At 36.2% G+C, this 14,732-nt stretch overlaps 1 protein-coding gene across 1 annotated transcript; it reads left to right on the top strand.

The window, feature by feature from the left end:
- The first annotated feature begins 3,232 nt into the window (after positions 1 to 3,232).
- Positions 3,233 to 8,353, top strand: LOC109011221 (serine-threonine kinase receptor-associated protein-like). The gene is made up of 7 exons (XM_018992328.2): positions 3,233 to 3,865; positions 4,672 to 4,807; positions 5,332 to 5,413; positions 6,880 to 7,055; positions 7,159 to 7,296; positions 7,377 to 7,516; positions 7,681 to 8,353. Exons 1-7 carry the CDS (start codon positions 3,745 to 3,747, stop codon positions 7,941 to 7,943), a joined length of 1,056 nt encoding a protein of 351 aa, XP_018847873.2. The 5' UTR covers positions 3,233 to 3,744; the 3' UTR covers positions 7,944 to 8,353.
- Positions 8,354 to 14,732: the final 6,379 nt, after the last annotated feature.

Raw genomic sequence — 14,732 nt, 5'->3', positions numbered from 1 at the left:
AATAGGCTGTTTACCAGGAGGAAGGTCTGAAAGAACCCCAAGTGTTATTTTGCTCCAAAGCATCTAACTCAGCATCCATGGTTGTGCACAATTTGAATCCTTGATTGCTTGGGAATAGGAGGTTGGCTCACTCACAATAGACCATTTGGATCACTTCACTCAGCAAAATGGTCATATAATATCCCAATCGTGGTCCAGGTGGAAAGGTCCTGATTGAAACATTGATTAGACAGAAAAAACAAATAACAGGTAACTGCTTCTGTTAGCTTCTTAAATGAAATTAAATTAAAACAAAATGAGGGGACACATAAAACATCCTTCAACAGGATGTTATTAGTGACTTGAACATTTCCTAGATGACTAACAGGCATGGAAGTTCCATTTGGAAGATTGATTGAGTATGAAACTTTAGAAGTAACAGAAGAAAAGAATGTGGCACTATAGATCATGTGATATGTTGCACCCAAGTCTATAATCCAAGGTATAACATCATGATGAATAAACTCATGTGTAAAAGAAGAGAGAGCAAGATGAATACCATAAATTTTGGAAGGTTTTGGCTCAGTCGTGACAGGTTGATAGACAACCTGAGCATGGTTCACAGAAGTATAAGTAGTCGAATTATCCTTGGCTTGAAGCAAAGTCATAACCTGCTCATATTGTGCTTTGGTAAAAATTATTCGGTTTTCATTAGTTTCTTCTTGGTTAGAGTCCAAAGATAAGCTGACCTGATTGACAGAGGACCCAAAAACATTACCCTTACGAAACTTATGGCCAGGAGAGTAACCATGCAGCTTATAACATCTCTAAGCTATATGACCAGTTTGTTTGCAATGAGTATAGCTAGGGACTTGCGCATTTCCTATTTTAAAACAAGTCTCAAAGGTATGACCTTGTATGTGACAGTGAGTGCAATATGGTCTTTCTTTCTTTGTGGTAGCAGGTAATTTAGCATTGTTTTTAAATGAAGTATAAGATGTGTTGGTGATTAGGCCATGGACTTTAGGAAGGCATATATAATTTGATGTTACTGTATAAGCGAGAAAACCTTAGTAATAGTAGGAATAGGGTCTAACAATATGATTTGGTCCCTAACATTGGAGTATTTGTTATTTAATTCCATGAGAAATTGAATTACACTATCCCTTTGATATCTATCATTCAGAATAGTCAGTTGTCCACACGTGCATGCAGGCATTGGGTCATACACATCGAGTTCATCTCACATGGTTTTGAGCTTACCATAGTATATGCTCACAGGATCTTGCTCTTGTTGAAGGCTTGCAAAGCTCCTCTTCAGTTGAAATATTATATGACCATTTTGCTGAGTGAAGTGATCCCTAAGTTCATCCCAAATATCTCGAGCATTGTCCACAAAAGCCACACTTGATTTCACCGTAGCACTGATGGAGTTCTGAATCCAAGTAACAACCATATCATTGCATCGATCCCATGCATTAAACAGAGGATCCTTAGATGAAGCAGGTCTGATAAGGGACCCAGTGATGAACCCCAGTTTATTTCTTGCTCTAAGAGCCCATCGCATAGCTCGGGACCAAATCACATAATTTGCTGATGTAAGAAGATCAATGACGAGTGTGATAGTGGTATTATCTCCATTGTCAACTTGGTATGGGTTGTTTGGGTCACTGAAATTGAGAAAAGGAGAAGGGTTTTCTTGTTGGTCTTCCATTGCAGAAAAGTGGGGGAAAGATTAAGAGCCGGAAAAGAACCTGTTCTCTGGTACCATAACAGAAATGAAAAGAAAAGCAATCAAAGAGAAGAAGTTTTCTCTGTATTTGTTTGAATTCAAAAAGTGTCACTTGTTTGTACAAAGGAAACCAAAATATATACAGCTACAAGACCAGCTGCCTGCAGACAACAATAAACGAATCATCTATTCCACTACTAACAATAAAATTTCAGAACCAATAGCCTTTGTACATCTCAACAAATAAGACAAAAATAGAAAGTGAAAGAATAAAAAGAATCAATTTGGTGCATCTCTGTGCATATCATCCAGAGCAGATAAACAACATGTAGGAACAGAAGTGTCTTTTAGATCTTCAGGATGCACATGACAGGTAGTTAAAGGTAGACGACCTGTAGCCTCTGTTCTATCTACACGAGTTGTAGCAGTAGTAGGAGTAGAATGCTGTGCAATATATGCTGTAAAATTCCACAATCATGTACCCACGAAAACTCATAGACCCATATTCTGAGAAGAAAAAATTTGTGCTTTAATGCATTTTGGAGAGAGTGAGAGACAAAGATAGAGAGAGAGATTCCAAGAAAGCCAATGTATTTCATCCATATATTCCGTGAATCGGTATACACATGTACCCACACAAACTCCTAGACTCATATTCTGAGAAGAAAAAATTTGTGTTTTCATACGTTTTGGAGAGAGTGAGAGACAAAGAGAGAGAGATTTCAAGAAAGCTATCGTATTTCATCCATATATTCCGTGAATTGGTATACGCTAAAGGAAAAAAAAAATTCTAATGTTTACCTCAGCAATGAGAGTAGAGCTTGAAGCAGAAGACAATGGATGATCGGTGATGGAGTTAATGAGTGAAGTCGAGGAAGATGGAAGACTCTGGTTCTGTCTTTGGCTCCAAGCAATGAAGAAAGCATGAAAATGAGAAAGAGAGAGGGCCTGAAATGAGAATAAAGGAAATTTAAAGAAATGAGAAAAATCAGTACGAGGAGGAAAGATAAATTAATTTAAAACGTTTACAATCATGAATAGGCTCATCCACATGTAGCGGGATCACTGTATCGAAATGTAAAGTGTCTTTAAAATACAAGATCCAATGAAGTTCTCTTTTGAGAACATTTCTTTATATTTTAAAGAAAAATGTATTTTACAAGAGTCACTGGGAGTGTTCTTAGGAAAAAACTTAATATCCGTTTGGATAGTGAGATGAGATGAGATGAGATGAGATGAGATGAAATTGTTTTAGATGAGTTAAATAAAATATTATTATAATATTATTATTGTTTTAAAATTTTAAAAAATTAAATTATTTATTATATTTTATATAAAAATTTTAAAAAAATAATGATGAAAAGAGATTACTATTCTATTACGCGATGCTAGCCCCACTCAATGCTATGTCAATGGTATGATAAGTAGTTGCAATTAACTCTCAAAATTATGTCAATGCTATTACTCAATTTATGGCGTGACGCGTTATTAATAGCGTGGTCTGTGTAACTTCTGAACTTCAGAGTTCTGAGGAAGAAAAAAATAATAATAAAAAACGGAAAATCCAAGAAGTCAGACGGCCTCTGTATAAAACCAGATAGACTGCTTGGCCTCTTTGCGCCTAGCCCGTCATTCACTCTTTGTTCTCTAGCATTTTAGATTTTCAATTTTTTAATTTTAATTTTAATTTTCTCTGTAATTTTTTCTTTCGATTTGTTTCTCTCAGAACCATTATAGAGGGTTAGGAGGTGTGATTCAAGCGTAGCTCACCCCCCCGCCTTTCGTTTCCAAGAAACCAGCGTTTTCCCACCTTTGTTTAAATACCGCCATTTTCATGCATTAATCTTGCTCAATGTACTGCTTTCAACCTTGATCTTCATATTAAAAACCTTGTCTCACTAATCGCTAATCAAATTTCCGGGATTCGGTTCTGTGTAAATTTTTAGGGTTAGGGTTGTTTTGGTCGAATTCCTTTATTGCAGATCACAAAAAAAGACTTATTATTTAGGTTATTAGATTTTGGCGGGCTTTGTATGATGGATAAGAAAAGGGTGGCTGTCCCACTGGTGTGCCACGGCCATTCTCGGCCTGTCGTGGATCTGTTTTACAGTCCGGTCACTCCCGATGGTTTCTTCCTCGTCAGCGCCAGCAAAGGTACGCATTCTTATTGATTTTTTTCTGATGTTATTGTGTTAGCGCTACATTACTGGTTGCCGCTAGATGGTGTTTAGATTTGATAAGGAACTGGGTAATTGCTATTAACTTATCAAAATTGTTATTGATCAGCTTGTTCTGGCTAGCTGATTTACCCGTTAAGAAGTAAGAAATTGGGTTTCTTTCTTATCCCAAAAAAAAGGAAATTGGCTTTCTCGACTTCGGACTTGTTTGGAATCTGGATCCTTAGATATTTTCAGATATTCTCTAATTTATAATAATTTTTTCCTAAACATATTCAAACACAAAACATTTTTCGATTTCAAATCTTCAGCTTTTTCATCTAATCAAATACAAAACTCAATATAACTTTTCCAAATTTCCAAACAAAACACAAAAAATTGTACTAATTTTTTATTTAAAAAAAAAAATAGTATTCAAACAATTTTTTTACTTTATAATATAACTTTTTCTCTCATTTCCCAAAACCAATAAAATATCTTAACTCAAATCATTTCACTATTATTCATATCATTTCACTACTATTCACAAACAATTTATAGAATTTTGAGATATTCTAAATATCCAAATGAGCCCCTAATCAAATTATTGAATACTCGCTTAACACCCTCACCCCAAAAAAATAAAAACTTATCCTTTAAAATTTGTTATTTACACGGGTAGGCCATGAAACTATGGCACTAGCACACTGGTGAACATATACAAATGCTCCTTGCGATGTAATATTTTTTTTTTTTTTTTTTATGGAATGGAGCTGATATCGGAGTTTGACTTGTGTGGTGCAGATTCTAATCCCATGCTTAGAAATGGAGAGACTGGAGATTGGATTGGGACATTTGAAGGACATAAGGGTGCAGTGTGGAGTTGCTGCCTGGATACCAATGCTTTACGGGCCGCCACTGGTTCTGCAGACTTCACTGCGTACATAATTAACTCTTTTTTTCCCTTCATTATGTTTGTTATGTAATGCAATTGAAAATACTGTATCCTTTGCATGGGTTTGAGATCATTTGGAAAATTATGCTTGATTGAGAAATGTCTTTGGAACTGCTGTGAAGCCTGGGAACTTTCTACTTGTTTAAATTAGCCAGGAAACTATTCCATACTGTTTATATCAATGCAATCGTTTTTTATTATAATTTTCTAAATGTTTTCCACTCTATTTTGTGCCATTTTGGCAATGCATTTCTAGTCTTTATTTACTAATGTAAAAGTTGAAACAGTGAGAAGTTTGTTAATTTGTACTTGATGGATTATTTTGCCTCATAGCACAAAAGACAGTGATAGGTAGTTGAGTGGGGTTTTGTTCAGTTAGTTATATTCAACATGTTAGGGCCATAATGTATTTGTTAATATGATAAAAGCTGGAATGAAATTCACCTTCTGATTAAGTATTGTTTATTGATTAAAAGCTGACCTATTATGTGCCTCAATTTCGTTTGCAGCAAAGTGTGGGATGCATTAACAGGAGATGAGTTGCACTCATTTGAACACAAGCACATTGTTCGAGCCTGCACATTTTCAGAGGTAGATTTGGCTTGATTTCTATCACTATATTTATATTGTTACTCTTATTATTGTTACTATTACTATTCTTGTTATTATTATTCTTATTTTGTTATTCTAGGTTGCTCTTGACACTTGTGTATGTAATTAGATTTATGCTTTATTTGTAAAAGAAGTAGATATATGCTTAATAAAAAAACGTAGATATATTCTTCCTTCAGTTGATTGACACAAACATACATGCATATGAAATGTACATCCAATTTTTACAAGTGAGGAAAGTTAGTTTTATTACAAGTGAGTTGTTGAGATAAACATTTTTAATAGCTAACATGAAGTTTAACCAATTTTTTAATTGTAATCCCGGTGCAGTTGTGAAAAACTCCTTGCCAAGGGACTGTGCACCCTTGGGATTAGGCGAAACTTTGTTTCTAGACGCCTTGTGCCAAAAAAAAAAATCTCGCAGCACAAGGAGTAGGGGTGTAACCGGTCCGGTCCGGTTTTGGACAAAATTTAGGACCGAATCGGTATGTATCGGTTTTGTATTTTCCAAAACCGATTACGCACCGGTTCTGGATGGGCCTAAACCATTTATCTTCACTGATATGCATCACAATACTTGAATACAGCCAGTCAAAGAACAATCTAAAGAGATCCACCTCCCAGTCATTGGTATTTCTAACAAAATTAACACGTCACTGAGCAGAGTCATGCATGAAAAGATAATGATCCACCACATAAGCATTTAAAGATTGGTCACCATACCAAATATGATGCCAAAGGTGAATCCTGGACCGGTGACCCATCACAAATCCATTGCAAAGGGAGAATTGCCCACAACCCTTTTTGATATTTTTCGAAAGACCAACATCAAAAGAACCATTTACCTCTTGGGAACACCATCATCCTTTAACTCTTCCATATTTCATGTCCCCTAGCACCCTCCAATGGCTCTCCCTTTGATAGGGCATAGTGCCATAACCATTTTCCCAAAAGAGCTCAATTGAAGAGGATTAGGTTCCTCACTCCCAACTCACCTTTTACTACCTGCAAACACACCCAGTTCCACTTCACCAAATTGAACTTAGGCTCCTTTTCCATACCTCCCTACAAAAAATCCTACTGTAGCTTCTCAAGTCGATGACTACTCCCACCTTATTTTTTGGGGGTAGATGGGATGTTTAGGAGCTGCAGTTAATACTTTTTGACAAATATGGTGTGAACTTTATGTGCTAACTTGTTGCGATCAACACTTTTTTTTTTTTTTTTTATAACACTTCTGGATGTTTTAACCAAAATAATCAGTTTCAAGTTATGTATTTGCACCATACTTATTGTCATTCTTGTTAGAATCATTCGTTGTTGCCATTTTATGTGGGCTGTTGTTCAAATTAGGGATGGTTCTATGGACACTGAAAATTAAGGCAAAATAAATTTCGTTGTGCATTTCTGCAAATCTCACTCACTGTTTTCCAATCTGAGAGCAGGACACACACCTTTTACTTACTGGGGGAGTGGAGAAAAGTCTCCGGATATATGATTTAAACCGTCCAGATGCAGCTCCAAGAGAAGTGGATAAGTCTCCTGGTTCAGTCAGGACAGTTGCATGGCTCCATAGTGATCAGACAATATTAAGTTCTTGTACTGATATGGGGGGTGTTAGGTATGTTCCCATATCATTGAAGCTACCTTCGTTTGTATATTATTTGTTGAAGTTACTGTTTCTTGCCAAAGTTTTACTCAAGTTTTTAGTGAATGTACAACAGATTGTGGGACGTAAGAAGTGGTAACATTGTCCAAACTCTTGAGACTAAGTCTTCTGTGACTAGTGCTGAAGTGAGCCAAGATGGTCGTTATATCACCACTGCTGATGGGTCTACTGTCAAGTTCTGGGATGCAAACTAGTAAGTTCAAGGCAGATTAGTCTGTTTCCTTTGCATCGATTCCGATTGTTTGGCTTATGATCCTTTTATCTGTATTCCAGCTTTGGGTTAGTGAAGAGCTACAACATGCCCTGCACGGTAGAGTCAGCTTCCTTGGAGCCAAAGTATGGGAATAAGTTTATTGCCGGAGGAGAAGATATGTGGATTCATGTATTTGATTTTCATACTGGTGAAGAGATTGGTATGTTCTGCAACTTGATTTGTATCTATTTAAAAATATTTGACCAGGAAAAAATGTTGGAGTTATATGGATTTAATGCTTGTCCTTTGTGATGCCGTAATGATCTATGAATCTTTTGTTGAGTTTCTATGTATGCTATAGTGACTTATTTTATATGGATGCAGCCTGCAATAAGGGTCACCATGGTCCTGTACATTGTGTGCGTTTCTCACCAGGAGGGGAATCATATGCCTCTGGATCTGAAGATGGAACCATCAGAATATGGCAGACTGGCCCTTTGACTCATGATGACACCGAGGCATTCACGGCAAATGGATCAAGTGGAAAGGTGAAGGTAACTGCAGAAGAGGTTTCGAGTAAGATTGAAGGATTTCAAATTGCAGACGAGGGGAAGTCCAGAGAGAAGGAAGAGGCGGGGAATGAGTGATATGGCCAACTAGCTAACGTTACCTCGTTTTTTTGTTGAAGGTTTTGCTTAAGATTGAAGGATTTTGTGTCGCTGTTGCTGGGCATATCGCTCTGATATCCTAGATATTATTTTGGGTATGGATATAGACTGAAATCACTGGACTGAACTATTTTTGTGCGATTTAGCCAATGCTGTATTACATGGAGTCATGGGCAGACCAAATGAACATTTTTTGACTTTTTTTTTTTTTTAAAACCAAGTCTGTGCTCTTTTATTATTATTTCACTATGGAATACTGTACAATGGAAGGCCGTTTCATCAGGTGGTGTTGAGTCCCATCTCCATCCGGACAGCCTTATCCTGATATTTGTTGAAATCAATAGAAAACAGACAGTGAAAAGAGGATTGTGGCCAATTTATTTATTTTATTTTCTCATGTTTAATTCATGCCCGAATCAGTCTCAGCGAGCAATGTGGTTTTGGGCATATCTTTGAATTCTCAGTACTCTACTGAACGGTGAATACCACAGGTACACCACACCACCTTTAGCCCTCCCTTTTTTTTTTTTTAAACAAGTATATTATAGATATATTTAACAGTTATATGATACAATAGTCAATAGAGTGGAAGGTCTCAACATTATCTCAAACTAGGAAATACAATAAAAAAAAAGAGAGATAAGGGCCAATGACTTGAAGTGATTTGGACCCTCACTCATTTCCCATAGGGGGAAGTTGCTTGAAATGAGTTTGATACAATTTAAAAAACAGACTGTACTACGAATGGAAGTCACATTGAAGTGATTTGCGTTGCGATTTGTTGGTTTGGACTGGTTGCATGAGACTTCAACTACCCATTTTCCACAATTCTTGGTTAAGAGAAGCGAAGACATAATAAGATAACAAACAAGAAATGCGTCGAATCGCCGGCAGATGACTGACCATCAATGATTGTGGTGGTGCGTGGAGGCCATGTGCCACTCTAAGAGGGTAGAAGTTGGTTGGATCTGAAGGATCAGAGGTCGCTGGTCCAGAAAGTGCCTCGTGTGGATCTCACACCTGATTTGAGCCACATGTGTGATGCACATGCCGCTCCGTTCGACATCTGCTTCGCCGTTTGAAGGATCGACAACTGGGGAGTCCTGCGGTAGGGCGTGTGGCGGTCGTAAAGGGTCGGAAAACTTAGATCAATGCTTCTCCTTGCTATGGATGGAAAACAAAATAAAAATCGAAAAAAATGGGCCGGACAGTTTTTGGACTAGCCAGATGGGAATAGCCAGATGGGAGGAGGGAGGGAGGAGCCGAAGCTCCACCCCCCCTCTGGGTGGAGAAGGCGTGATGTTTTGGTTTTTTATTGAGAGCAAATCGCATGGAGAGAGAAAATAAAAAGGGGCTCATTTGAGTTCTTTTATTTGTAAATCGACGTAGATGATGCATTCATGTAATTGATATGAAAATATTTGATTTGCAAGAGAAATTTAAAATTAAATTATTTGGCAAATAATTCTTTTTTAAACAAATACTCTTTAACAAATTAAAAATTAAAAAAAAAGTAATATAGAGTTGTAAAAATAAAAACAATTCATACTTAGTCACATAATATATTTCAATTGACATGTATCTATAACTAGGTATGATTAATTTTTTATGTGAAAGAACATAATTCTCGGACGGGTAATAAAGGAGATACTACCATTTTTTTTTAACTCTATTTTAAATGAATAATATTTTATGAAGGAAAATGCTACATACAATATTTTCATTGCGATATTATTCAACTACGATAAAGTGATATTGTCCATCAATCTTTGATTTTTGTTTAATGTAATCAATGACTTGAGAGTGATGGAAAGTGATACATTTATATAGTGAGATTGATGTGTAGTATATACGGTGTTACTAACTTACTCGTATATAAGATTACTTGTAAAATAATTTTGTTTCTATCACTTTCCTTCTCCAATTAAAGAAAAGCAAACTTTATGGAAAGAGTTTGAAAGTCTCTCTCTTGGGTGTCTAATTTGAGAGGAAAGTTTGCCGCAAGCAAGTAATCTCCTTGGTGGAAACCAGTGGAGTGATAGTCGTGAGATTCAACATGGCGAATGATCTGTCGGATTTATGTTGTAATTTATCTTTGACTGAAAAAGAAAAAACTAGAGTGGAGATTGAAGTGGGTGATATTGAAGCAACTATCTTGTGTGGTAAATGTTGGCTGTTGAGTAAAGTGGTTGCTGATAAACCATTAAGCATTGATGCATTCTGTAACATTATGCTGAAGATATGGAAGGTGGCTAGGAGTATATGTATTTCGGATGTGGGTGTGCCAACATTTTTGTTATTGAATTTCAGTCTATGCATGAGTTACTGAAAATTAAGCAGGGGTGTCCATAGATGTTTGACATGAATCTAGTTATCCTTAAAGATTTTGATGGTTATACACATATCCAAGAGATGTTGTTTGATAAGAAATCTTTTTAGGTTCAACTTCACAAACTTCCTCTGGGTGGTATGAATCAAATGGTAGGGGAAAAAGTGAGTTTGGTTTTTGGCTCTCTTGAAATGGTTGATGTGGATACCAATGACATTGGCTGGTGTAATTATTTAGGTGTCAAAGTGTTGATTGATCTGACCAAACCATTTTTTCGGGGCTTAATGGTTAAATTCAATGAGAAAAATACATGGGTCACTTGTAAATATGAGAGGCTTCCAAAATTCTATTTTCTTGTGGTGTCATCCAACATGGTAGTTTTTGTTGTGTTGATGTGTTGAGTTCCAATTCCACTAATCCAGAACATCGCAAGCAATATGGTGTGTGGCTTTGTGTATCACAAACATCTACCTTGAAGAATGTTGGTAATTTTTCTATTCGATCGTCAGGGTTGTTGGAGGAGTTGATAGAGAGGAGGAAGAAGATGGTTGGTGATACTATTGATGGTAGTAGTGCGAATTTCTATGACAATTTACAATCTGCTCAAGGTTAAGAACAATTACCTATGAGGGTTCAAAATTTGAATAATGGACTAATTGCTACAACAATTATTGATGTGGAAAATCAATTATCATGTAAACCAATATCGTGTGGCTCATCATCTGGAATCAAGAATGACAAAGTGATAGGAGGGTTACAAGTGGATCTGATTGGGTTTGTATGTCTCCCTGATAAGTCTGTAATGGTTACAGAAGAGCACTTGCTGATTAATATATGTTTATGGATTGTGTAAGGGATTTTCCATTGCAGCTGCCTCAAGATGGACAACAGACACATGAGCTCTCCACAGTTTGTAAGGTGGCACTCAATTGTATATTTGAGAAGCTTTGAGAAGCATACAAGATCTTGGAAAAGGAGGGCAAGATTGATTAATAATCCTTAGAGATCCGAGGAACCTATTTAGAAGAGAAAAGCAAGGAGAGTTGAAACTAGTTTGTTGAAGAAATCTGGGGTTAGTATTCGGGTTGGTAAACCGAGAAATTTTTTTCCAGTGGATGAATCGGTAGAGGTTGGATGCCAGCCCTGCCGAGCATTATGAATATCCTAAGTTGGAATTGCCGAGGGCTCAAAAACCCTCGCATTGTTCTTGATTTTCACCAATTGGTGTTGGATAATAATCCTGATATTCTATTTCTTATGGAAACTAAGTCTAAGAGGAATATGATGGTACATTTGCTGAGCAAGTTTGGCTTACATAATGTTTTTATAAAGGATAATGTTGGCAGTAGAGGAGGTCTAGCATTGTATTGGAAGGCTGAGATAGTTTTGAAATTTCATAACTATTCATTGCATCATATCAATGCTTAAGTATCTAATTCTAGTATTGGTTTTAGTTGGAAACTTACTTGTTTTTATGGTTTTCTTGATGTTTGTGAGCTGTATGAGGGTTGGACTTTATTGAAATTGTTGAAGTACTTCCATCCTCTTCTATGCTTATTCTTTGGTGATTTTAATGAAATACTTTGTCAAAGTGAAAAGTTTGGAATAGCTTGGAGATCTCCATCTCAAATGGACATGTTTCACGAGGCCCTAAATGATTGTGATCGAAGTAGTCTTGACTATAGAGGTCCAAGGTACACATGGTGTAATAATAGGAAGGATGTCAACTTTACTAAAGAAAGGTTGGATAGAGTGATTGCTAATAAGGACTGGATTGACATATATTCAAATATGTAAGTAGTAGTATTACCAACCAGAAATTTTGATCATTTGTTGATGCATTTGGTAAAGATGGATAAGGTTGTTCGCAAACCTAAACCATTTAGATTTGAAGCCAGTTGGACTTTAACATCTGACTGGGGTAGGACTGTTGAGAGTATTTGGTTTTCTGATAAGTTATCTACAGATCATGCTCAATAGGTGCAACAAAATTTGGGAAGACGTCGAACACTCTTGAAAAGATGGAACATTGATACTGCTACTGCAGTGAAGAAGGAAACTCAAGCAAAAATAGCTCTTCTATCCCAATATCAAGATCTTCGTGATGCTCTTGTAGTGGATGATATCATAAAAAATAAACAAGACATTGCATATGTGTTGGAAAGGGAAGAGTTAGAATGGAAACAAAGGGCCAAACGGCAATGGTTACAATATAGAGATTGTATCTCAAAGTATTTCCATCAACGTGCAAATCAAAGAAGGAAGGTGAATTATATTAACTGTGTGGAGAGTGAAAGGGTCTGTTCTTATCATTCTCAGGATGCTATAGGTAAGGTATTTATCAATGGTTTCAATTCTGTTTTTGCTACTTCACTGCCAACATGTATTGAAAACATACTGGAAGGATTCACTAAACATATTCCTATAGAGCTCATTGACATGCTTGACAAGTCATATATTGTTGAGGAAGTTAGAAGTGCATTATTTCAAATGGATCCTTTAAAATTCCCTAGTCTTGATGGGTTTTTAACTTGTTTCTATCAGAAATATTGGCATGTTGTGGGAGACCAGATTTGTAAGGCTGTTATAGAACTTCTTAATCATAATGGTTCCTGGGAGGCCATTAAGGAAACATATATTTTTTTGATTCCAAAGAAGAAATCTCTTCTCAAGGTGATTGGCTATAGGCCTATTAGCTTGTGTAATATTTTATATAAATATGCTCCAATTTACTTGCTAATAGACTCAAACCAATACTGCCTCATGTTATTAGTCAGTATCACAGTGCCATTGCTTATGATAAGCTCATTTATGATAATATTTTGATAGCTTATAAGACCCTTCACTCGATGTCTACTAAGATGAAAGGCAAAGAGGATTGTATGGCATTAAAATTGGATATGAGTAAAACATATGATAGAATGGAATGACCTTTTGTTAAAATTGTTCTGAAAAAGATGGGATTTTACTTTGAAATGGATCACCTGTGTAATGAAGTGCCTCCAATCAATTTCATATTCGATTCTAGTGAATGCGACTCATAGTTATAGATTTCTTTCTACAAGAGGGCTTAGACAAGGGGATCATTTTTCTCTTTATCTTTTTATACTCGGTGCTAAAGTGTTAAGTTATCACTTTTGAAGGCTGAATGTCAAGGAAAAATAAGTGGTGTTCCATTTGGGAGAGAATGTTTTTGTATAAATCATATTTTCTTTGCTAATGATAGCTTGCTCTTTTGACGCTGCTATGCAGAAATGGCGTAATGTGCAATAGATATTGAGAGCTTATGAGGTAGCCTTTGGTTAGATGTTGAACAAAGAGAAAACAACTATGCTTTTTAGCAAAAATACAAAAAATGAGACTAAACAGCTTCTTATCAGTACTATTGATGTGAAGGCTATTCATTATTATGAAAAGTAGTTGGGTCTTCCTATTATGGTTGGGAGAGGAAAGATTAAAACTTTTAAATATCTTCTTGATCGAATGTGGCAAAGACAAAACAATTGGAAACTCAAATTCTTCTCACAAGCTGGTAAAGAGGTGATTATTAAAGCTGTGGCACAAGTAATTCCTACTTATTGTTTGCATTTTTTTTTAATCTTCCAAGAAGTCTATTGTGTGATCTAACTAGGATGGTGTAGAGATTTTGGTGGGGTAGTCATCAACAATATAATAAAATACAATGGATAGGTTCACTGAAATAGAGTAATTAAAAGGATTGGTGGGCTCAGTTTTAGAGATTTTGGATGTTTTAACAAGACTTTACTTGCTAAGTAAGCTTGGAGGCTTGTTCAAAATCCTACTTCATTGGTGACAAAAGTTATGCAAGCTAAGTACTATAGACAAGGGGGACTTTTTACATTCACAGTTGGGTTACAAACCTTATTATGCTTGTAGGAGTATTCAGGGTGCAAAGTAATTGTTACAAGAGAGTCTCATATGGAGAATTGACAATGAAATAAGGTTTCTATCTGGAATGAAAAATGGATTCCTAAACCTATGACATATGCAGATCAGACTCCTATTCATGCACTATCACCTTTGAAGCTGAGATGCTGATGCTATCTTGAAAATTCCCCTTAAACATGTTAAATAGTGCTGACAGACATATATGAGACTATACCAATTCAAGTACTTTTTCATTGAAGAGTACTTATCATCTACAAAAGATGTTGCAAGATCAAGGGAGAGGTGAATTTTCTCAAACTATTAGTGATATTGTTTGGAGGAGATTATGGAACATAAATGCTCCTCTATTAGTTAAAGTGTTTTTTTTTTTGGAAAGCTTGTCACAATGAACTACCTACAAGAGCCAACGTGTTAAAGAAGAAAGTGCTTGATTTTGATCTATGTCCTATTTGTGGTCTTGACAGGGAAGATCTTTGGAATTGTGTTGCAGTTGAATCATGGGAAGCACTTGCAACCTATCTCTTTTGTCG

Source organism: Juglans regia, chromosome 10, assembly GCF_001411555.2.
Source record: "Juglans regia cultivar Chandler chromosome 10, Walnut 2.0, whole genome shotgun sequence".
Lineage (NCBI taxonomy): Eukaryota > Viridiplantae > Streptophyta > Magnoliopsida > Fagales > Juglandaceae > Juglans > Juglans regia.
The sequence above is the reverse complement of the archived record's forward strand: the minus strand, read 5'-3'. Positions and strand labels throughout refer to the sequence as shown.